This window comes from Mustela erminea, chromosome 8, assembly GCF_009829155.1.
Source record: "Mustela erminea isolate mMusErm1 chromosome 8, mMusErm1.Pri, whole genome shotgun sequence".
Lineage (NCBI taxonomy): Eukaryota > Metazoa > Chordata > Mammalia > Carnivora > Mustelidae > Mustela > Mustela erminea.
In genome coordinates this window covers 68,410,819-68,433,436 of record NC_045621.1, presented here as the reverse complement: position 1 = coordinate 68,433,436, position 22,618 = coordinate 68,410,819, and the positions used below count along the sequence as shown (strand labels likewise).

At 43.0% G+C, this 22,618-nt stretch overlaps 1 protein-coding gene across 7 annotated transcripts in view; it reads right to left on the bottom strand.

Moving 5' to 3' along the window:
• Positions 1-22,618, bottom strand: part of RAPGEF4 (Rap guanine nucleotide exchange factor 4) — a 288,137-nt gene that overhangs the window by 50,165 nt on the left and 215,354 nt on the right. For all 7 annotated transcript variants that reach the window (XM_032355961.1, XM_032355960.1, XM_032355959.1 and 4 more), the window contains 6 exons: positions 15,292-15,376; positions 13,408-13,468; positions 11,224-11,300; positions 10,643-10,789; positions 8,638-8,753; positions 3,251-3,339 (listed from right to left, as the gene is read on the bottom strand). In XM_032355961.1, the coding sequence (XP_032211852.1) occupies positions 3,251-3,339; positions 8,638-8,753; positions 10,643-10,789; positions 11,224-11,300; positions 13,408-13,468; positions 15,292-15,376 (575 nt within the window). The remainder of the gene's footprint in view (positions 1-3,250; positions 3,340-8,637; positions 8,754-10,642; positions 10,790-11,223; positions 11,301-13,407; positions 13,469-15,291; positions 15,377-22,618) is intronic.

Below are 22,618 nucleotides of genomic sequence, written 5' to 3'. Positions count from 1 at the left end.
TAAGGTGTACAATGTGTTGATTTGATATATTTACATGTGACAATAGGATCATCACTGTCCTGTTTGCTAACACCCTACTAAGTCACATGACGACATTAGACTCATTTACATGTAACTGATGAGTGTAATCTCACACTGTCCTCACTTGGTGTTACCAGCTATTTTAGTCCCATTATTCAGTCCCAGAGAAGACACAGAGAAGTTGCCAGACAAACTATATGGAACTTTTCCCCTTAAGTACAAAAGAACTTCGGCTTTGACTAAGTTTAATCTCTAGGATCACCTTTGTATAAATTTTAGATATTCTTTACAGATGGTGGGTAAACTCCTATAAGAGTCTCACAAGAATTATGCTACATAGTAGCTTAAATTTTGCTAAAGCAGAGATTTGAGGAGGGGACCCCAAGGCTGGCGAGCTGGTCACCTAGCACAGTATCCAGCCAGCACCCACATTTCAATGTGGCTTTCTCATTCTCTGCTCACAGGCAGTAACACTTGAGAACTGATTTAAAAAATCATTGTCTACTAGAAAATAATTTCTCAAGTCACTAAATGACTAATGCTAGTCATAGAAGTAAAAAGTTTAGGAAACTAATAGGTCTTAGGCAGAAAACAGATGTTCTGGTAAATTAAGAGAAGGTACTGTCAGACCCAGGGGTGTACATTTCTATGATGAAAACCAGTTTCACTGTTGACTCTGACATTTCTCACTGTATTAGAAGCCCAGAAATGCCAAGGTCTCCCACCCTATAACATCCATGTTTCATGGGCCTGTACTAGGGTTATTTTGAGTGTCGAGGAGGACTGTATAGAACATTCATATTCTTGATGATGGGAAGATACTGATTTGTTCTTTATCTCCAAGTCATGAACATTCTATGTAAGAAAAATGGAATCAGAAAAAAACACAGATAATGAAGTTCAATATTAGATTATGATGTTGACCTGGTTCTAACAACAAAAATGGAAGGGTCAGGAATCACATTCTCCATGCCAGCTACGGAATGCACTGATTTCTAGGCTTCAGTTTTTGAAGAAGCAATAATCTAGTCCCCACCTCTTTCAGAGGTGACTTTAAAAGGAAGGATATATTTGTTCTTCATGGGTAATTAAGATCTTACAGATCTTTCCTTAGATGCCATGGTCTCTCATGTACCAGAATCTTCCTTGTCAATCAATACTCACTTTACAGAATCTGCTGTTTCTTACACTAGGCAATCACACATTCTGGGCAAATAGTTAAACAGAGGGGAAAGATCAGTTGTATTTTTCTTGATGCCAGGTTCTAGAAATTTGGTTTATTAGAGGTTATGTATGCCTCTAAGAAGTAAGGACTCCCCTTCTAATGGGTCCATTGAGGGTTTTCCTTTCTCAAGAAAAGTTTTTCTCACATTCTTCTCACTCAGACATCTTCAACCATTCCCTAGTGCTTACTTAGCTTTGCACTGAAGACCCTGTAAGATCTGTCTTTAAATTCCTAGACCTTACCTTCCTCCTCCCACTTATATATATGATAGTCAGGCAGAACCAGACCACTTGGTCCTTCTAGGTCTAGGTCAGTACTAATGTTGTCCTTCAGTACGGTAGGCTTAGTCCCCAGTGTCTCGTTACTAGCCTCCCACCTTCCTGAGGGCCACTCCCAAGGCTATATCCTCCATGACACTTTGCCTGGTCCCCTCAGCTGGTCCTCCTCCTGAAGAACTTGCCTTATGCTCAAGTTATTTGCACATCTCTCTATGTCCTTTGGCAGGTTATAAACTTCCTGAGGACAGAAAGGTGGCTTCTTGGGTTCACCTTGCCTAGCACCCAGCTTTGAGTCTGCCCTACAGGAGACTCAACAAATATTGAACTGAAAATGACTGCTCTAGAGTCAGAGATCCTGGCTTTTATACAGACTACTCCCCAATTAAGGTACTGCATGAAAACAAATCCAATTATCTCTGTATAAATGAGAAGCTAGAAGGAGGAGATCAAATAAGAAGTAAATCAGTGGCAAAATACTTTTCGGAGGTATATAGTAATAATGATGACTTTACCTTGAATATATTGCAAAGGTGATGGAACTGGGCTTTGAACTGTCACTAAGTATTTGACATAAATCTTTGAACTTCTTTTAGTGATAAATGTTCTACGGGCTCGGCATGCTTAAAATAGTAACCTATTATTCTGAGACAGGCTTGTAACATAGGATTTTTTTTTTTAAGTTGAATACTTGCTGTTCCAAAGTCATGTACAAGATGGTAACTGAAATGGAGAACAGTATGTAACTCTGAACATGTAGCTCAGTGGTGTGATTTGTCTCATTCATCCTCAAATCTCTGAGTTGTAATTAGGAAGACTGGTTCACCATAAGGCAGTGTTATGAGTGGAATGTTTCCCCCCTGAAAAGATATGTTGAAATTGTAATCCTCACTACCTAAGAATGTGATCTTATTTGGAAATAGGGTCTTTGCTGATGTAGTTAAGAAGGAGGCATCAGCGTTGAGCCCTAATCCAATATGAGTGGTATCCTTTATGAAAAGGGGAAATTTGGACACAGAGGCAGATGTACAGAGGGAAGGCTATGTGCAAAGGCACATAGTGAACATGCCACGTGAACATGAACATGCCATGTGAACATGAAGGCAGAGACCAAAGAGAAGCAGCTACAGAACGAGGAATGCCAACGGTCGCTGGCAAGCCACTAGAAGCTAGGAAAGTGGCACGAACAGATTCTCCTCCGCAGCCATCAGAAGAAGCCAGCCCTGCTGTCACCTTGATCCTGGACTTGTAGCCTCCGGCACTCGCAGATGATATACCTCTATTGTTTAAGCCACCCGGTTTGCGGTCTTTGTTATGACAGCCCTAGCAGGATTGCACAGGTGGGGGTGTTCAGTGCCACCCTGGGGCAGCCTGAGAATCTGCAACTGCAGACAGAACCATTTTACTCTTAGCTGGCACAAATCCTTTATGGAAATACATAGGACTTAAATGATAATCTAATCTAGTCTATGGAAGGCTATTCCTAAAATGCATGAACAAGTCTGTGCCATCTACAAAGGACAGCCAGAACTGGGGTGGGCTGAAGAGGGTCAGAAAGATTGCTCCCTGACTTGGCCACAGAGGAAGGTTCTTTAATGTTAATACACATATCTTCCTCCTGAAACTGTGTGGCTACACACACTGAGAATGAATTCAGGTTTTTTGGGTTTTTTTTTTAAACAGTGCTCTGCATGGATTTAATGGACACACAAAACTGCTCGGTGTTTACCTGTTGCTTCATTTAAAGCTGGCTCAAGGCGTATTGTTTCTAGAAAATGCTCTAAAATTTTTTCAGGTGTTCCTGACATCACAGTATACCTGGATAAGAAATAAAAACCATTAGTTTTTCAGAAGTGGGCAAATCATTAAAGAATAACTTTTTACATGCCTAAGGTTTTTATGTTTTCTATTTTATTTTGTTTTCATGTATTTGTTCATGTTCGGAATCCCAGTGAACCATCATGACTTAACTTATGGCCTATAGTCTCCTTATGGTAAGAGGGACCATGTACCTTGCCAAAGCCACACGGGAAGGCAATGAAGAAAACTCCCACAAACTGAAGTAGTTACTAAAACATTATTCTTTTTTCCCTACATGGAACTAAAGAAAACTTGGAAAGTGGCTCTCGCAGGCTGGGAACCGAGAAACTTCAGCCTTGCTCTGAGGGAATGGAAAGGATCATGTAAATCACAGGGCAGTTCAGGTCAGGCAGGGGGAGATGGTGAGGGGAAGTGACAGTAAACTAGGTTTCCATATATGGGTTATTTGTAGCAAAATCTCAGTCCCATATTGGATTCCCCTGCCTATTTCTGGAATGTTCTGTCTTTCCCAACTGTACACTGGTATGTGCTTTGGAAACATAGCTAAGAATAAAACAAGAGAAAGGAAAACAAAAACCTAAACACCAGTGAGCAAATAAACTCCAGTAGCATCGGAATAGGAAATAAATCAACAGTAGAAAATTCACAGAATTTATTTTACTATCAAATATCTGTATTTTGGGAGAGTGGGGGTTTTAGTCATTATTTCAGAAGATCCATCCATGGGTTTCAACAATCCACCGGACAGGATTTATGTTTTAAACTGAATGTGGGTTATTTCAAAGTCATATTAAAGAAAGCAATAAAACAGTGAATGAAAGCTATAGGCAAAATACGTTAAGATGATCTGAGTGATCCTCTTCTAAAACTCAGACTTTGCTTTTCTGCTTGGGTTTTCACGTAAAACAAAATGATGGGAAGAAAAACAAGAACGAAAATAAAACTCGCGTATGTTCAGAAAGCAGTGGTATAATTCAGCTCCAGAAGAGCCCAGATTTCTTTTTCTCCTCACCAACACCCTTTCCTTGCCCGTTTGAGACCTTGCAGGAAGTGTGTTGAGATCCCAAGAATATTGTGAAGTATTAATTGTCAAGGTCTTTACTTCCTGCCTGTAGGGGTATAGAAGGAGCAAGCCAACTTATAACCCTGTGCACGAGAAAACAGAGACTGGGTGGCGTGAGCCTGGGACTCAATGAGGCAGCAAATGCCGGCTCCCTGAAAGGTAAGGTGACCATTAGCCAGGACTATGCTGTGGGTGCTTGCGAGTGTATACATGCACTCAGGACCAGAAAGGAGCTGAAGAGTTACATCTTTGAGGAAGCCTGGCTTTGGAGTCTGGAAGAGGAAAGGGGGAATAGAAAAATAATCGATTTTAATCTCAAAAGTGTCACTCTTTTCTCAGAATACATAAGGCAAAAGACAAGGGTTTTTCCTTGTGTAGGTGGTGCCTATTCGAGGAAAAGAGAGGGTGTCTCTATAATGACTCAGACACATAAATGGAGAAAATTGCTGAGGTCCTTCAATAATTCCTGAAACACAGGATTCTCGGGTCATGCTTCCCACACGAGCTGGGAGATGAGTAGCATCTGACCACGTTAACAAGGAACCGGGTTACAGAGGGCATCAGCCTCTGTGGAGTGTTTACTATGCCCCAAACAGCTGGGTGGGCACTGAACAATGTCGTCAGGCTTATTCCTGCTTGCTAAATATGATCATCACTCTGCAGATGGAGAAACTACTTGGCAAGGGGAGGCTGCAGACCTGTGGTCAGAGTTACTAAGGGTCTGCTGTGAGCCTGGGCTGGCTTTGGAGCACAGGTGTACGTCTTGTGGTGTCACTCCGGGTGGGTACCTGGATCCAAGATGCTCCGGATTGAGGCTATGTCTAGATACCGGCCACACATGCTGAACGGGAGCTTGTTTGTTTCCGAAAACAAGTTTTATTTACTTAAGTGTATAAATACATCAGATCAAACACCAGTTACGTGGACTGGACAGGGCACTGGGCAGCTGTTGCTAGGCGGCTGCGGGCTCTAAAGCTTGCTACAGAGCAGATGTGGAATCAGTTGGACATTCGTTCCTGCCTCTGAAGTTTAGCTCTGCCAGGTTGGCTTCCCATTCTGGTGTTTTTGGTTTGGACACTCCTTAGTTAGCGTATTATGTCAGGCCAAGAAGAATAAAGACGTGTGTGGGGGGCAGCCAAGATAGGAAACTATCATCTCATCAGAGAGAAACAATATCTCTAACTGTCCACCCAGTGGATCGCAGAGGCCCCGGGATCTTGTTTTTGCTACAAATGGCTCCCTCTAGTGGTAACAGCTGGGGGCTGCCTTCGCCCATCCTCTCCCTCCCCAGCTCCACAGAGGGTAGTACAGGTGTGGACACTCTCTTAGGGTAGGGAACTCTGGAGAGGGAGGGCCAAGGAGCTCCTGGCCAGACGTAGCCATCTGTGACCTTGCAGCTCTGAGCTTTGCTGAAACATCATGTTGCTGCTTTGTCTCACACTGAACGCTGCCAGACGCCCTCTGCTTGAGCTCTGTTTAAATGAGCGACCTGAACACCAGACAGCATGGCTCCCTTCAGTTTATTGCATGAAGGAGCTCCTCTAGTCTAAGTTAAAGAAAACCTCAATTGGTTACATTATCCAAGCTGTGGGCTTTTAAGCCTGTGACAGAAAATCGTTTCCAAACACCGAGTCTAGAAATGAGGACACTTCTCTCTGCACCTAGAACAACAACAATAAAGGATGGGGAAGGAGGAAAGCCTAAAAGAGACTATCTTTCTGCAAACAGGATGGAGCTGAGAAATTGATAGTCTCGGGAAAAAGTAACACGGGAACTAAAACAGGAATAGTCCCTTCAAATTTTCTCTTTCCTCCTAAAATCACGTAACCACAGAGCAGAAGATATCCAAAATGGTAAACGTTAGAGAGCCTCAGATAGTTTATTCATCACGAGAAACACTGTCCTGCTACTGACGTTTTAATATCATCCTCAGAGTTGAGTGGCTTGGGTAGTCAGGCAGTTTTGAAAGTTTAAAATGCATACATAAAAAACTGTTCTGGATTTCTCAGGGGAAAAGCGAATCAGAAAAATAACATTACTATCAGCACCAATGTGGTGACCCCCTTTGAGCTCAAAAAGGATGATTTCTGAAAAGACAGAGGCCCTCAAAGTTCCTAAGTCCATCCATAGACAGCATTGTTGGCATATTATCAAAGTTATCCAGAACATCAGGCCAAAATTCACTCACATGGTGCCCCCTTTTAACTCTGGTCTGGCTTCAGAAAGCCCAACATGGGAAGGGGCCCCTTGAGAGAATGGCTTTTTCCTCTTCAGGGAGCTGATCTTGCCTACTGCATTATTTTGCGCTGACTGATATTTCTTAAATGGTTTGCTGTGAACATGCACACGTTTTTGAATTATATAAGAAATCTGGATTGGTCTGCAGAACACAAAAAAGGAGATATAACGGAAATCAGATCCAGGCCTAAAATAAATTGAATACATGGGCTTCTCCTCTTCTGTTCCCTTTAGTTTGATTTCTAAAAAAAAAAAAAAAAAATCTATATTTGGAAGGCGCTCTGAATGGACTATGTTGTAACAAGCAAACGTTTTTGATCATCCCCCTGTGGTATGAAGAGGTGAAGGAAGCGGGCCTCCAGGGGACTTCTTGGTCAAATGTTTCAAGGTTAAGGAGAATTTTCAAGGCTTCCTTTTTCTGGTAGCAAACTTTTCCTGAGACATTGTAGGCATTATTAAAGAATGCAGATTGCCACTATAAAATGGTCTAGATATATTTAAGCACCCTAAGGAAAATCAACGGGGAGGGGCCAAACTTTCACATAAAAAATGTTTTCAATCTCATCCCCTATGGGCTCAAAGGATGACTTTTAAAAACATTTATGTAAGAACATTTTTAAGAATGGATAGTAGCAAAAAAAAAAAAAAAAGAAAAGAAAAAGAAAAAAAAAAGAACTCTGGTTGGCAATTTATAAGCTTATATGTGAAAGGGTAGTTTTTAAATAAAGTTTGTTTTATGTCAGCCCTTTTGAAATATATTGGTCTGCAAAGTTTAGGTGATAGTGTTGAGGATACAGTATTTACATACTGTATTTGGCTATAGTAAACTTCATGGTCGAAGGCAGAAAAGCATTTAAACTAGTCAAGCTGGACCTGGCACCAGTTCTGTCATTACAAGCTTTGTAATCTTGGGCAAGTAACTTGCTTCTCTGAGCCTAAGTTTTTCCCATCTGTTAACAGGGGTTTGTTGTAAGAATTACACAAAACATGCAAAATACATTATGGCTATCCAACATTATTCTATTTTTTCCCGCCTTCTTTGAAAATATGTTGATTCATCCAGATGAAAATGTCTGAGCTTTGGGCTTTTCTAGTCTAAACAGTATAAATTCATCAGTTACTGTGAGTAGCCTGATTAAAGGAACACCCCATTTTTGTTGCAAACAAAGGGAAATTACTTGGGAGGCATTCTTTTTCAATATATTATTTGGTGACACTTCTTTAGCTACAGAATGGGTGTTTTTATTATTCCAAGATTGAAGATTGATCTCTACACTAAAAACAAGATTCTGCAATCTTCTACAATTTCTTAAAGCTACATTTCCTTGTTCTTCTGTCTTCCTATTTGAGTGTTGGTACCTTTGATGGGGAAAACAGCCTCATGCAAGGAGTTGCAACAAAAGATGGAACTGAGCATAGAGAGCTGAAAAAGGTTCAAGTTAGACAGGGAACCCGAGACATGGGGAGCAGACCTCCTTTCAGTGTTAGCAGGACTGGGTATTGATAAGGACAAATGGATGTTTCTGGGCTGCAATCAATAGGCTGTCTTATATTTGAAGTCTGGGTTCCCGGCCAAGATGCTCATTCCGATAAGATGAAAGCACTTCTTGGGAAATCCTACACATGAAATTCAAATACCAGAGGTTCTCATCACCTCGGGGCCTTCCCATCCTTTGCACTGGCTGGCATTCTTATTTGCATTGTTCTCCCCGTCTTCTCTTCCAAAGCTATTACAGCTGAACACCGTAGACAGAGAGCGTCTGCAGAGTAGGGGAACAGTCTCCTCTGAATTCCTCCAGGCAGCACCACACTCCACGCAGTGCCAGAAATGATACATTATCCTCCACAAGATGTGTGATTAGTCAATAGAGAGAAAAAAGTCACACACACTGCTGTCTTCCACAAAAAAGGAGAGCATGCTATTGTAGAAATGATGATACCATGTGAAAAGGTTAATCATAGTCTGGCAATTGCAGTGTTGGATGCAAACCTACTTTTGCTGAGGCTGTGAGTTTCCTTGATTAGAAGCCCTGTTCCCTGCTGGGACCTTCTCCAGCACCAAGACATCTTGGTCATGTTCTTTAAGTCTGACTGTATTCGCCTCAACGTCCTGTAAATACAAATTACACCACATACAGATGCTGCTGTTTTCTCAGACAATGAAAAAAATTTCAAATGCTTCAGAAACTCATTTGGTGCTTGTGATGCTAATTGTTGCATCTACAAATTAAGTCATTTTCAAAGTCAGGGCTGGAACGGTCAGGGAGAGGACCAGATGAGGTTTGCATCTCGTGGTTTTAAAGCTGTGCTTTTACCCCAGATTCAGAAAAACAGCCGAGGAGAGAGGAGGGGGTTGTGTTCTGAGAAACCTTTCGGAGAGGTGGCATTGTGGGAAGACAGGAGAGCAAGGGCACTCATCCTTACAAAAATAGGTGGTGGGCTTTGTATTCTGACTGTCTTCTGAGGGTGTGTCGTTTTCACGGGTTTGTACCTTTTCTCTCTCATCAAAAAACTCTGTTTACTTTTTTAACAAATCTGTTTGAAATGTATTAAAAATTTTTTGTCAGTTATTTTGGCCAATTTTGTAAACTGTATCCATAATGATCCCAATCTGATTCTTTCAAAGAATTATTTTTGGGTGAGTGCAAATTTTGTGTGTGTAAGTTTCAAAGAGTTATGAAAGTTTACCTCTAAATTTCAATGTTATTTAAACAATTAAGTTAAAAATTGGAATATGCTTTTTCTCATCATTTGGCCCCCATTTTAAAAGAAATCAGTTAAGAACCATGTCAAATTCCATGAGGCATTTTTCTCTATATTATTTGGTGGCATATAATTTTAAATTTAACTTCCTTTGCATTAAGGGAATGCATTCCCAAGACAAACAAAAGCATTCCCAAATGTTGTCAGAAATTCTACTACCAAAGGCAAATGCTTAATAAGGTTGTGTACAAATAGGTGTTCCTACATAAGGAATGGAGAAGGAATTGCAAATCATCATGAAGTAATGCCAAATGTACCAGAAAGCACAGAAACTGCATTTCGGACATCAGGGTAGGCTAGAGAAAGAAGCTAAGGCTGGGAGAGGCAGGAAGGGAGAAGAGCAAAGTGATCCTCGAGGGACAGTCTCTCAGCGTGAACTCAAGCTTGGGCAGGCCAAGGGTGGTAGGAAATCACCATCATCCCCAGAAGGCCACAATCATGCCACCAGCCCAAGCTCTGTCATCCCTCCTAAGGGACCAAGGGTTGTGCATGCATGGGCGCATGCGTGCTGCATGTGTCTTGGGGGGGGAAGACCAGGGACCACCTCTCTTCAACATCACCCACACTCACAAATACTTAAATTAGCTTAGATTAGGCCCATCTGCAGAACCAACCCTAAGTACGATTTCATATCTTCATCACCCCAATTATTCTTCACCTACCGGCTGAAGTCTGAAATTCCTGTAGTACGAATCAATTTGACATAAAACACTTGAAATGAAAATGCTTGGTTGGGGTAACCATGAGTGATGGAAATTCCCACTCACATGTAATCACTCAGTAAATCAGGAGAGGGCGTGATGATACAGGAGAGGTTCAGATTTGGGAAGAGATGGGAGGTAGAGACTAAGAGGGTCTAGGATGGAGAAAGAGCTGGAGAATGAGGCGGGGAAGGACACAACATGGCAAAGCCAGACTTGCCGAAGAGAATGTCTCAGACTTCGACATTTGGCCAAGGCAATCCTTATTTTTCTTTAATTCTCAGGGGCCGGTAGGGATGTGTGGAATGATCTGGTCCAGCGCACACACTCCATTTGCAGCTTTACTGGAATACCCTCTTTGGGTCCCAGAATGCACAAAAGCACAGAGACCATACCAGGTATGTAACCAAGGCTCTTTACTCTTAGAGCATTCGGTATTAACAGTACTGCTCGATAAGCACCACACTACCATCTTTGCTTGTCTGGCATAAGGAAAAAGGAGATGCCCCTCGGCCACACTTCACCTTGGACTTACCCTCAGGATCCGGTTGAAATCCTCCTTGTCTACCCTTAAGAAGTGACAATTGTCTTCTCTCAAGACGATAGAAGCAGCTCTTGGCGCGTCATTGACCAGTGCTAACTTGCCAAAGTCATCCCCTTCATGCAGGGTACAGACCACACCCTGGAGGGAGCAGAACACTCTGATGAAGAGGGTCCCCGAATCTGAGCAAACACCCACTCAGCCTCACACCACAAGACCCCCTTTCTCCCACACACTGTATATATAAATGGGCTGAGAGTTACATAATTACACTATAATGTTTTATTTTTTTTCATTGAGGAATATGGATTATGGCCTAACTTAAATGCATATATTTTATGTATTTATTTAAAATGTATACATCTCTGAGGAGAAGAGTCCCAGAAGGTTCAATTCTACTGAATGTAATTTAGATAATCTATGATTGGAGATGCCATAATGTCTTTTCTAGATTGAGTAACAATGTTGTTGCAAGTTTAATTGTAGCACTGTTTTGTTAATACTTATAGCCACACTAGTAAATGGAGCATAACAAAGTTTCAAAAAGAAAAAGATATATATATATATATATATACCTTGCCGTAAATGACTACATTCACTGATCCTTTTAGAATAATGTACCAGGAGGTGCCTTCTTCCCCCTGGTTAAACACTAGATACAAAAAGATGAAAAGACTTGTGACAAGAATAGAAGCACATCAATATAAATTACAGCTTATCAAATCATCATTTTTAAGTCCCCAGAATTATGCATTTATTCCAAAAGGAAAAAAAAATTACTGGCAAATACTAACTTATTCAGGTGGAATAGTATCTCCTTTTCTATAGAACAGGAAAGGAACAGAAACACTGTGCTACTTGCTATGCTCTAAACGATATGAATTTACTAGAATTCAGTGCACTAGCAATCCATTTCTTAAAGCAATAAATACACTTTCTCCCACCATTCATCAAAACTTATGATGCTATAGAAAATAGTTTTTAAAATTAATCTTACCACCAGGGTAAAGTTTGAAAACATGCAAATCAGAACTACATATTGTTTATGGATACATATCGACACGTTATTTAAAAATCGGTTGGAATGATGCCCACTACATATAAGGTAGGAGTTACCTTGGGGAGAGAAGAAAAGAATGAGATAAAGGAGGGAACAAGGGGTCTTCAATTGTTTCTATAATTTCATTCTTTAGAAAACATGAAAAAAATGGGATAATGTTAGTGTTTGATGAAGATGAAAAAGGTGCTTGTAATAATCTCTATTCTTTTTAAAGATTTTATTTATTTGAGAGAGAGAGAGCGAGCGAGCAGGGATGGGGGGTGGGGCAGAGAGAGACTCTCAAGCAGTCTCTATGCTGAGTATGGTGATTTCATCACCCTGAGATCAGGACCTAAGGAAAACCAAGAGTCAGACACGCAACCAACTGAGCTACCCAGACACCATACTTAAATATTTTATTTTTAATAAAATGAAAACAATCAAGAGTTTGAATGAAAAAAATGAATGCTGTAAGTCATCAGCGATGATAAAAATAAAAAATATTCGGGGTGCCTGGGTGGCTCAGTGAGTTAAGCCTCTGTCTTTGGCTCAGGTCATGATCTCAGGGTCCTGGGATTGAGCCCCGCATCTGGCACTCTGCTCAGAAGGGAGCCTGTTTCCCCCTCTCTTTCTGCCTGCCTCTCTGCCTACCTCTGAACTCTCTCTGTCAAATAAATAAATAAAATCTTTAAAAAAAATTTTTTTAAATAAAATAAAAAATATTTGAATGAACTTTTAAAATGTAGAGAAAAGCATTCTTACTAAAATAAATACACATGTTAGGAATACCACTTTTGATGACTGAAAGTAAAACATTTTGAAATACAGTCTTTATAACTCTTTGCTTTTATGATTCATGTTCCTACTTTATTGACTAACACAGTCTGAAGAAAGGGCAAGGTTTTCCAAAGAACATCTCTTGAAAAGTTAACAGGTGTCCATTTAAAAAGGTGTCTTGTGTTTCACTAAGTTTAAAAAGTATCCATTTAAATGGAGTGAACATTTTTCTTTATTGCAGAACATCTGCAAACCTTAGCATCTTGACGTGCTTTCTGATTCTTCCTGGGAGATTAGAGAAGGCAGACTTGAGTAGACCATGAACCATGTTTCTCAAGAGTGATTTTGGAGAACTCGGGGAAAATGATGGCCTAGACAATTTTGTTCACATTTATTAATATCAAATTTCAGTTTCTTGCTTCCAAAAACCAGCATAGAACTAAACAGCTTGGGTTCTGGAGAGATGATATACTAGCATTGCATCAGTATCTGGAGCAAAGAAATTCTCTCTTGGAGCTGAGCGCAGAAGTGAGAGAATAAAAAGCAAGCAGGGTCATTTATCGCTTTAACAGGAATCTCGAAAGATAGACTTATTCTCTGAAAACCAAACTGAAGTGAAGTCATTGTGCAAAGGTCCTGCGTGGGGTCCTTTCCTGATGAAGTCACTGTTTCCCCCGACCCGCCTTTAAACACTGTCTCGAGTCAGCAGGGAGCAAGTGGGGACTCAGCCACCAAGAGCTACCAAGCTGGAAAGGAAAACCCCCATGCAGTAGCAGAACAAACGCATGCTGAGAACAAACCAGGTCCTGGAGAAACCAAACCACCACGCGACATTCTACTAAGTCTGACCTGAGCCCAAAAAAAGAAAGCATTTGCAGTCAGGTTCCTGGGGCCTGTGCTCACGAAGAGGCTCGCTGGGCACAAGTTCATCACGTTTACTTACGCACAGTTCCTCCTTTGGCATGAGATTCAAAAATGAGGACCCCTGCTAACTCTCGTTTCACCTAGAGGAAAAAGAGAAAGAATTCAGAATGGGTAGATTTGGGGGGTGGGGTGGGACTTGTTCTCCTTCCAAGCAGTGCTGACTGTACCCTTATGTCCAGACAGCCACCCCCCATTTTGCTGGCAGCTCCTCTCATGCAGAACCACTTTCACTAGATTTGCCACCAGATTCTTAAGGCTCTGACAAGAGCGATTTTGTAGGCTAACTCATATATAAGATGATCTCCCCAGAAGCCATGTAAAACACAGCTTCATGTGTACGAACTAGCCAGCTTCTCTGCCTGGGTGAGAAGGTGGGAACATCTACGATCTCATCAGACTCTGTTGCTGTGAGAGGCCCTTCCTTTCCTCACACATACTGAGTCAGCTACCCATGTGTTGGGCAAGTCAATGCCTCAGAGGTGAATAATTAAGCCTAATGTGTGAGAGGATTTATATTCCCACACAGCTGATTATTTTAAAAATTCTAAATTATAGCCCCAGATTTTGGCTCTATTTCCCTAAGAACGAAGTGACCTGAGAATTTCCCACAATGCCAGGGCCCCTGGGGTTTGAGCTGGAAGAGGAGACTCCCTGCCATCCTCTCAAATCCCACCACGCTGGGCAGGTCCCAACAGGGGAATGCTGGGAATCTGGAGCACAGGTAGGGGAAAGGAGTCTCCCCTCACTTCCCTCTACAGCACGAACTCATGATGCCTACTACCCCAGCTGAGGCACCCAGGCATTAGACCTCGGCCCACCCTAATGGACAGAGTGAGGATGACCAGGCAGTGGTGTGGGAGAAGGGCGGCTGGGCTAGACCACACCCCTGAGTATCGCAGGCAGGTAGGTAAACCAGCTGCTAGACCCCCAGAAGTGCAGCAGGTGAGGAATGGGAAGGCGGCTCCTTCTGAGTTGAAGAGGGAAGGGTTGGAGCCCTTTGCTTGGAGCTGTGGCAAAGTAAGTTCCTCACTGCTGTCAGGAGACCTAATACACCCCCACCCCACCACCACCACCACCGGATGACCCTAGGCACGGCAAGTGATGTCATAACGCCATCTAGTGAGCTGGGAATGAAAGGCAAATTAGACACGGAGATATTGCTGAGAGGCCTTAGAATATGATCTGCAGATATTGAAACAACTTCTGTTTATATTGCTGCTGAATTACTAGCATATAGGAGACTTGTTACCTGGAAATCACATTCCTGCATTTCTTCTATGGGAGGAGGTATTTCTGTCCCTATTTAGAGGCCAAATTTCTGTCCACTGCCCTCTTAAATAACCTAATCATGTAAACGTTCAGAGTCTGATATAGCAATAGGGCCATTTTCCGCTACATTTTTTGGGTACTGCTATTGGGCTCTAACATCTGAAGCAATGTTCTCTCGAAACTTCTGCTTCCTTTTGAAAGGGCAGCAAAGCTGGGCAAAGCTGGCCCTGTGGGCCAAGACAGGCCATCTCGATGTCTCTCCTTCTTCTGGCTCTCTATTTCAATGAAAGTGTCTCAGAGGTCCTCTTAAGGCCTAGCTCTCTTGTCTAACCCAGATTCAGTTTTGGAAGGATGAAGTTCGTTCTTTGGTCCTACTCACTCACACTACTTTAGGATTTAGGGCATGTGGACAACCACTAACAACAGGATAATACTTGATCCGTTTGGGGATTGTTCTTGGGTATAACTTCCTTAGCATCTCATGAGGGAGAGTGGGGGTGATTTATGAGGTATGAGGTAGCATTCAGGTATTCCTTCACCACCACCCCCATACCATAATACTCTTCTCCACTGCTAACAGTGCATTTTCCACCCCACACCCTCCTCGAGGATGCTCAACCAGGAGACAACCTACTGTGGTAGACAGATGGGATAAGGCCTTAATGTGAATGAGCTCTTCATAGATAATCTCTAGGTCATCCACAGTCCTCTGGCCAGGTCTACAAAGAGAAAAAGTAAAAAGAAAACAATGAGAAAGAAAGTCATTGCAAAAACTTGAAATACAGAAATGGGATTCAGGGATCAGTAATGTGTTAAGGGGATTTCTTAGGAGCAATTTCTGCAAAAAGATATTGACAAAGGGAAAGATCATGCCATTATAATCCCTAAAGGGATTTTTGAAATGAATGGGTTCCTTGATGAAAGAATGTGCCCATAGTACCCTTCCCTTCCAATCTGAGGGAAGAACATCCCTACTCACATTATAATCAGCTAATTTATCTCTCACTTTGTGATGACTGCTCTGAATCAATAGCTACAAAACTTGTCTTTTAACACATCTAGGAACAATTGATTTCATCAACTGGATGATTGATCCAAATGATTTGGGATCCTGTGTGATGTCTTAGCCTAACAGAAGAATGCTCCCGTCGCTGTTTTGGGTTATGTAACATGCATCCAGCGCAGGGCTCAAATAGAGGGTTAATACAGACTCAATATTTTCTCTCCTGCCCCTGAGGAAATGAGGGCATGAGATGAGCAGGAGGCAAATAGTCATGTCTGGGATTAATTAGTAAGAAAGGGAGAGAAGGAAGGTATACACTCTCATTTCCGAAATGAGACCCATAGATGCCCCATGGATGACCAGTCTTCCATGAGATGTCAATCAGTGTTGTATCTACATTTTTTTCTGTTAATTATTATAAAACTAATATTTAATTACCTGCCTCTAAGGATAGGATATGAAGGTATCACGGACATTTTGGCAGAAGAGGACGGAGCAGATTCCTAGTCTTCTTCTGTGTCTGTGATTTTCTGGAATCGCGAATAGTGTTTAATGATAAACCAGTGATCATTGATACGATTGGTCAATAATCTGGGTTTTTTGTGCTCTCTGCAATAGAAGAAACCCTAGCAAACATGTTTCTGAAACTTAAAAAACAAACAAATGGGTTATTAATTCTCAAAATGCTATATGGATGGACAAACAGCATTTACTCTCAGCTAACTGGTGGTCATATATGTAACCTTTTATATAACCATCAGTCTATGTATTTTGTTCTAAAATTTCAACAATTTATGATATTCCTCAATGTCACTGTATGTTAAACATTTAAACCTCAATGAAGTGTTTCTGATGGTGTTTCATCCTTAATTATGTCACATTTTAAAAAGCGTTCCTTGTTCAAATAAATACGGGGGTGTGGGTGTATTGAGCAGAGCACTGGATTTTGAGTCCGAAGATCAAGTTTTAACCTCAGTGCAACCACTCACCAGCCATGTGACATTAGTGTCAGCCTCATCTGTAAATTGGGGACAATACCTTCCTGAGACAGGTGTGAGAGCTAAAGAGGTAGTGAATATGAAAGTACCTGCATATTTATTTAAGCCGGGGGGGGGGCGTGGGGGGGGACCCAACAAACCAGCAAAGTGCTATTCAAAGCTCAAACCCTTGCTTAAGAAGTTAAACAAATTTACAGATAAAGTATGAAATTTGGGCCAGCAAATTACATCTGAAACTTCATGAGTTATTGGGTAAGTAGTCTGAGCAATCAAAACTGAATTGTAAATATTCTAAAATAATTGCCTGGATAAAATGCTTTTGCAGCCATAGTCTATGTCATAGGAGGGACTTGACAGATCAAGTGTGGCTACCTGGAGGAAGAAAAGCTCTTTGCATACCTCCCGCATTACCTTTTGAAGGGCAGCTTTGACATAAGAAAAGAATAGGATCTTTCTTTTCTAGCATCACAGAGGGTATGTTTTCTAATCCTGACTATTCAAAGGGACAGGTATCCAATCCATGACCCAGGGGGACGCCAGGCAGCTTCACCTCCTACGAAGCTTCACCAAAGAAGGACACAACTGTGTACCAACCTGGTTGGTGCTTAGGGATGGAACTCTGGAAGTGTGGGACCCAAAGACACCAGAAGAGAAAGCTAAGGCCTTTCGGGCTCTCAGGGAGCCAGGCCTTGTCAGTAAGGGGCCTAATCTACTACTTGACTTAGACCTGGGGATTTTGAAACTGGGACCCTCAGGGATTTAAAAGTCAATTTAGTCACCTCAGCCCATCTCCCACGACAGAGGCAGCTAATGTGAAAGTCTCAGGTGGGCGTAATAGGATTATGGCTCTCGAGCACGAGGAGCAGCCCTGCTGTTCATGCTACTTGACATCAGCGGCAAATAGCACGGACCCTCCTAGAAGCCTGGCTAAAAGGGAAAACAGTTGGCAAGCCTCATTCTCACCTCCGTGGGGAAGAAGAAAACTCAGTTGGGGAAAGAAAGGGTTGGAATTTAGCTGTAAAATCTTGACAGCTTCAAAGTTTTGGGAGCAGGTCTCTGGGTTGAGGAGGAGTTTTTATGATAGTCTCGATGTGAGCACCATAGCGATCAACTCTTACCGATTTAAAAAAAAAAGAGCGCTGCCTTTAGAATCTATAAGTCCCATCATATTGAATGGATATTTCAGTTCTGTACTGTTCATACTATATTTCAATTAAAAAAAATGAAAATGGTTCTATTTCATCCAAGAGTTACATGAAGTTAGCATGAAGAACGTGGTCAGATTCTCAATGCAGCATTTGACACAGTGGTTCAAGGCTGCTGTTGAGCCGGGTCTCCACTGGGTCATCCTAGGACCTTCGCTGAGTGTGGGAGCGGAGAGGTGAGGATGGGAAAGAATGTAAAGAATTTTTGCAATCTCTTCCACTCCCTGCTGCCCCAGGCCAGCTGAGCGCTGCCTGGAGTTCCCTGCTCTTCCGAGCCGATGCCCTCCTGGCTCTCTCCTGCCTTCCAAAGTGCTGCTTCTCATGCCTTCTCTGGTCTGTTGTTCTTTTGTTCACTTCCTGGGTTGTGCTACGCCCCAGGCTGCTGTCAGCTCTGTGCTCAGTGTGTTCTCCCTTCTCTCCCTGGGGAAACCCCCCCCAATTTTCATCTATGTAATGCTGAGACCTGAATCTTTGTCTCCAAACAGATGTCCCTGAGCTCCAAGAGCTTCCTGGCCATCTCCTTCCAGATAAGCCACAGGTACCACAAGGTCAGTTGGTCCAGAAAGGCTCCCTCATCCCCCCACAAGGCTCTGGGAAGGCGGACCTCAATCTACTTTCCCGGACTCCTCTGTCTCCCCTCCTTCACCCCTTCCCTCATGGCTCTGCACTCTGCTCCAGCCATGCCAGACACCTCTGCATTCTTCCAACATGTGAGGCTTGTTCGCGCCTCCACGACTTTCCACATGCCCCTCTCTTCGCTGTATTTTGTTCTGCTGCAAGCCCAACTCAGATGTCATCTCTCCGAGCTAAAATTGGTTCTGCAACCCTTATTCTTCCATGACACATGGTCCTGCTGCTGTGGTAATTACCACATACAGTCAAGAATGCTTAAATATCCATAACTCCAGTCTGCTCTTCTCAAGATAAGCAGCATCTGGTCGTGCAAAGGGCAACTGGATTGGAGATCTAAATCGGGAACTTCCTAGGTACGTGATTGGTGTAATGCCTTGTTGTTTCTGACTCTGTAAAATGGGAATAATAAACAGGGTTATCATAAAGATTGAATGAGTTAATATACACAAAGTATCGACACATTGGAAATACAGCCCAAGTGCAGGAAAGCGTTATTACCAACTCATCAGATGAATGGACACACATGTTCTTACAATTCATGCTGAACTCAGGGTCTGCCCAAAGAAGAAGGCAGCAGTACTCTGGACCAGTTCTTGTTCTGTGGCCTAAGGGAAATGGGGGCTTGTGCTCTGCTATCCTTCCTAATAAAGGTCAAATCAGATGAAATGCCCATGACACAATTCACTTTTGATATGGCACGGGTTTGTGTCATGATGAATTACTAAATTAATAATGGATGAAGGAGATAGGATGTGAATATTGAACCTCACCTCTTCAAATCCCATAAAATGATAGAAAAGACACATTTTCTATAGGATTATAGATTTTATTCATCCAGTTGTGAGGAGGAAATCACCACATTAGACCAGCGAAAGTCACTCTGTCTAACTAAATCAAGATCAGTGGTAGCCTGGAGAGAGGGGGCCATCGCAGACCAAGCAACATTTGTGGGGCTCAGCCGTTTTTTGGCCATATTTTTGTCTGCCATACTAACAGTCCGATGGGAAAGGTATTTTAAAATCCAAAACAGCACTGAAAACAAACATGTATCACCATTACCACAAACCACAAAATAGTACTATGGGCAGACCAGAGAGTTTTAGGAATTCTTGGGTGACGGAAAGTAGAGAGGAAGAAAATGTCTGAGAAGTGACTAAAGCCACCACAGCACCACCCTCCCAGAAACTACCACGAGGGGAAGACAACAGACAAGACAAGGGCAGGAGAGGGTCAGAGTGGTTCACCAAAAGACGGCTTCTCTCAGGTCAGTGGGCAGTTGGCCATCTTTCCTATGCCCCATTCAGAGCGGGAGGCAGTGCAGAATTTCCAGTCGGGCTAAAACTTAAGACCTGCTCTCTAAGACAAATGCCCAGGGACAAGCCTGGGAGAGAAGACCTGGGCCCTCCTGCCAGGCACAGAGGAGGAATAGCAGCTCTACCCAGAAAGGCTCCACTCCTGGGAAACTCTCCTTAGTCTGGCAACTAATGGGTGGAAGGGAGGTGGCTTCGGCCAGCCTGCTCCCCATGTGTCTCTCATAAAGTGAAGCCTCCCAGGAAACACGGTCTCTGCTGCCTTTAGAGGCGGCTCTGTTGGGAATCTAGACCACACCTGCACAGAAATCCATGTGGCTGGCTTATTCTCCACCCAGTCTTCCAGTCACTGATAACTACTCCAGAGAAGCAAACGCTTCCACAGGAACTGGCTGGGTGCTGTGGAGAAACCCACGGCAGCTGTTTGAAACAGAATGGAACAAAGCCTAAAAACAGTTTAGTCTCTGAGTCCTAAATAACATTCAAAATGAAAGGGGGAAAAGAAAGAAAGAAAGAAAGAAAGACACAACCCCGTGGTCTAACGTGGTCAGCGTGATCACAGGGCAAGCCACTGTCATTTGGCCATCCACCCAGGTAGCAGTGAACTTTTCGGTCCTGTTTACAGCAGATGTTTTAATGAGGTGACAGAAGTCAGGACTGCAAGGTGCGAGTGGACTTACTCTAAAAACATGAGTATATTCCTGGTTAACAAAGCCACAAAAGCATTTGCAGGAGGTTGGCCACGAGCAAACTCACTGATGTTCCTGGGGCGTCAGCCTATGGTTACGACTGAAAGTGGAGGGAAGTCCTGGAGAGGAGGTCAGCTGGAGCACAGGCGGCCAACCTCTGCCCACAGGAGTCAATCACAATATGAGTCCCTCTCCCGCCCCAGGTGGTTCTTCTGGTTTGTGGCTGGCGACAAGGAGAGCCAGCCCAGCCTCTCCCAAGGCCGCCAGCTCAGAGCTGCTGTGCCATCTAGCGTCTCAGGAAAGACTCACCTCTCTGCTCTTGATCTGTAGTCCTCCCCAGCCCCCACCCCACCAAAGGGCACCTGATAACAACTACAAGTGAGCCTTCCCCACCACAATCACTGCACAGAGTCACATTTTAAAAGCGGGTTACTCATGGCAAACAGTGGCAATGAAGCACCTCTCGTGCTTTGGTCTTTACGGGGGTGACAGGGGAAAAAAATGGAGAAGAGATCCTGCAAATCAGACCCCAGCCTGTTCAAACAGTAATGAAAGGGTCCCAAGGACTGAAGGCAATTTGGCTTTCAAGAGTCAAGGGAACACTGTGCCCCAAGCAGGAGGAGGGAACTCCCAAGCACCTTCACAGAGTAACCGATGAGGCCGGGGAAGCGAACTGAGTCTTTCGCTGCTCTGAGTGGCAGCCGGGGAATGGACCTGGTCTTTACTTGTCCTTCTCCAGATGTCACAGGGAGAGATATTAGGCATCCCTGCTTCTTTACAAATCTGCGTGGTGCCGCATTGATGTGGATTTGTCGGATCCTGCTGTGGGAAGGCCTAGTTTCTGCAGGGGATGCATTCTGCCAGCAATGTCTAGTTACAGACAAGATAATAAACGGGGATGGATGGAGAAGCAGTTTATACATTAAAGGATGGGAGGGCTCAGGTGATATTGGAAGCTGCTGGTAAATACAGTTTTATCAAGGTCAGAGACAGAGCTCCCCAGCTATTGGAACGTGGATAAAATGAGGGATTCGTCCAGGCACCAAGCAGCACGTTGGCGTGGCCAGTGGTAAAATATGCTGGTGAGAAAGTAAATAACCCAGTTCTTCTAGACCCGTTGACCAGTAGACTTTGTCCCTGGTGCGTGGGGAGAATACCCAGAAAAGTCAATGTTATAAATATTTAGTAACCCATGGTCATGCTTCAGAATAAAGGAAATGCTTTATTATTTGTTTTTCCTGAGGGGTGGGGTGGGAACGCTTTATTTTTCTTGCAACACTCCACCTCATCCCACCTGACTGTCCAGCTTTTAAGTCATTTCTCAGACTTGGAACATTTTCCAGCACTCCTAAGATCTTAGATATCCCTTCTTCCACTTCCCTTAAAGGAAGTTTGGGGTCAATCACACCCTCTTGTCAAATAAACCAAAGAAATGTGCTTCATTTCTTCACCTCCCAGGACCCTCGCTTCTTAAGACTTGGATCTTCAGGGTTGGAGCCACTCCAGAAACTGGGGACTGGACCTTTAAAGTGTCCTGCCCCGCTCTAGCTGCTCACTTCCCTGCCACACCACCACCCCTTTGCCTTATCTTTAACCCAGAAAGGAACTTTTAAGTTTACTTCCAATGAAAGCAGGCATTTTTTTTTTAGTTCTGATAGGAATGCCTGGGAACATGGGGATTCTTTCCTTCTTTGTGAGGTTAGAAATGAATACAGTCTACCATTGCAGTCAAGGGCAGATGTCTTATGAATATTTCTGAGAAATGAAGTCATCTCCATCAGGGTATGGGGTAAGTTTCCATAATTAAAGCCCCGAGTGCTAAGTGTTTTTAGGACAATGTAATTTAAGGTTTTTCACATTTAGAAACTGAATACGTCCCCCTCCAAAAAAGAAACTGAATATGCCCAGCATTCTACCAGCACAAGCGGTTACTACAGGGGCACACTAGAAGTTTAATATTAAACCTCTGAAAAGATGCAAGTAGAGATATTTTCCTTTAGGACACCTAAGCAGCAAGTTGAGAAAAACAAATCTGGATGGCGTCAGAGAGGACAGCTACTTGCTTGCCCTTGTGTCTGACGCATATATACCGCAGACAGAAAATACAAACGTTTTGGGGGAGA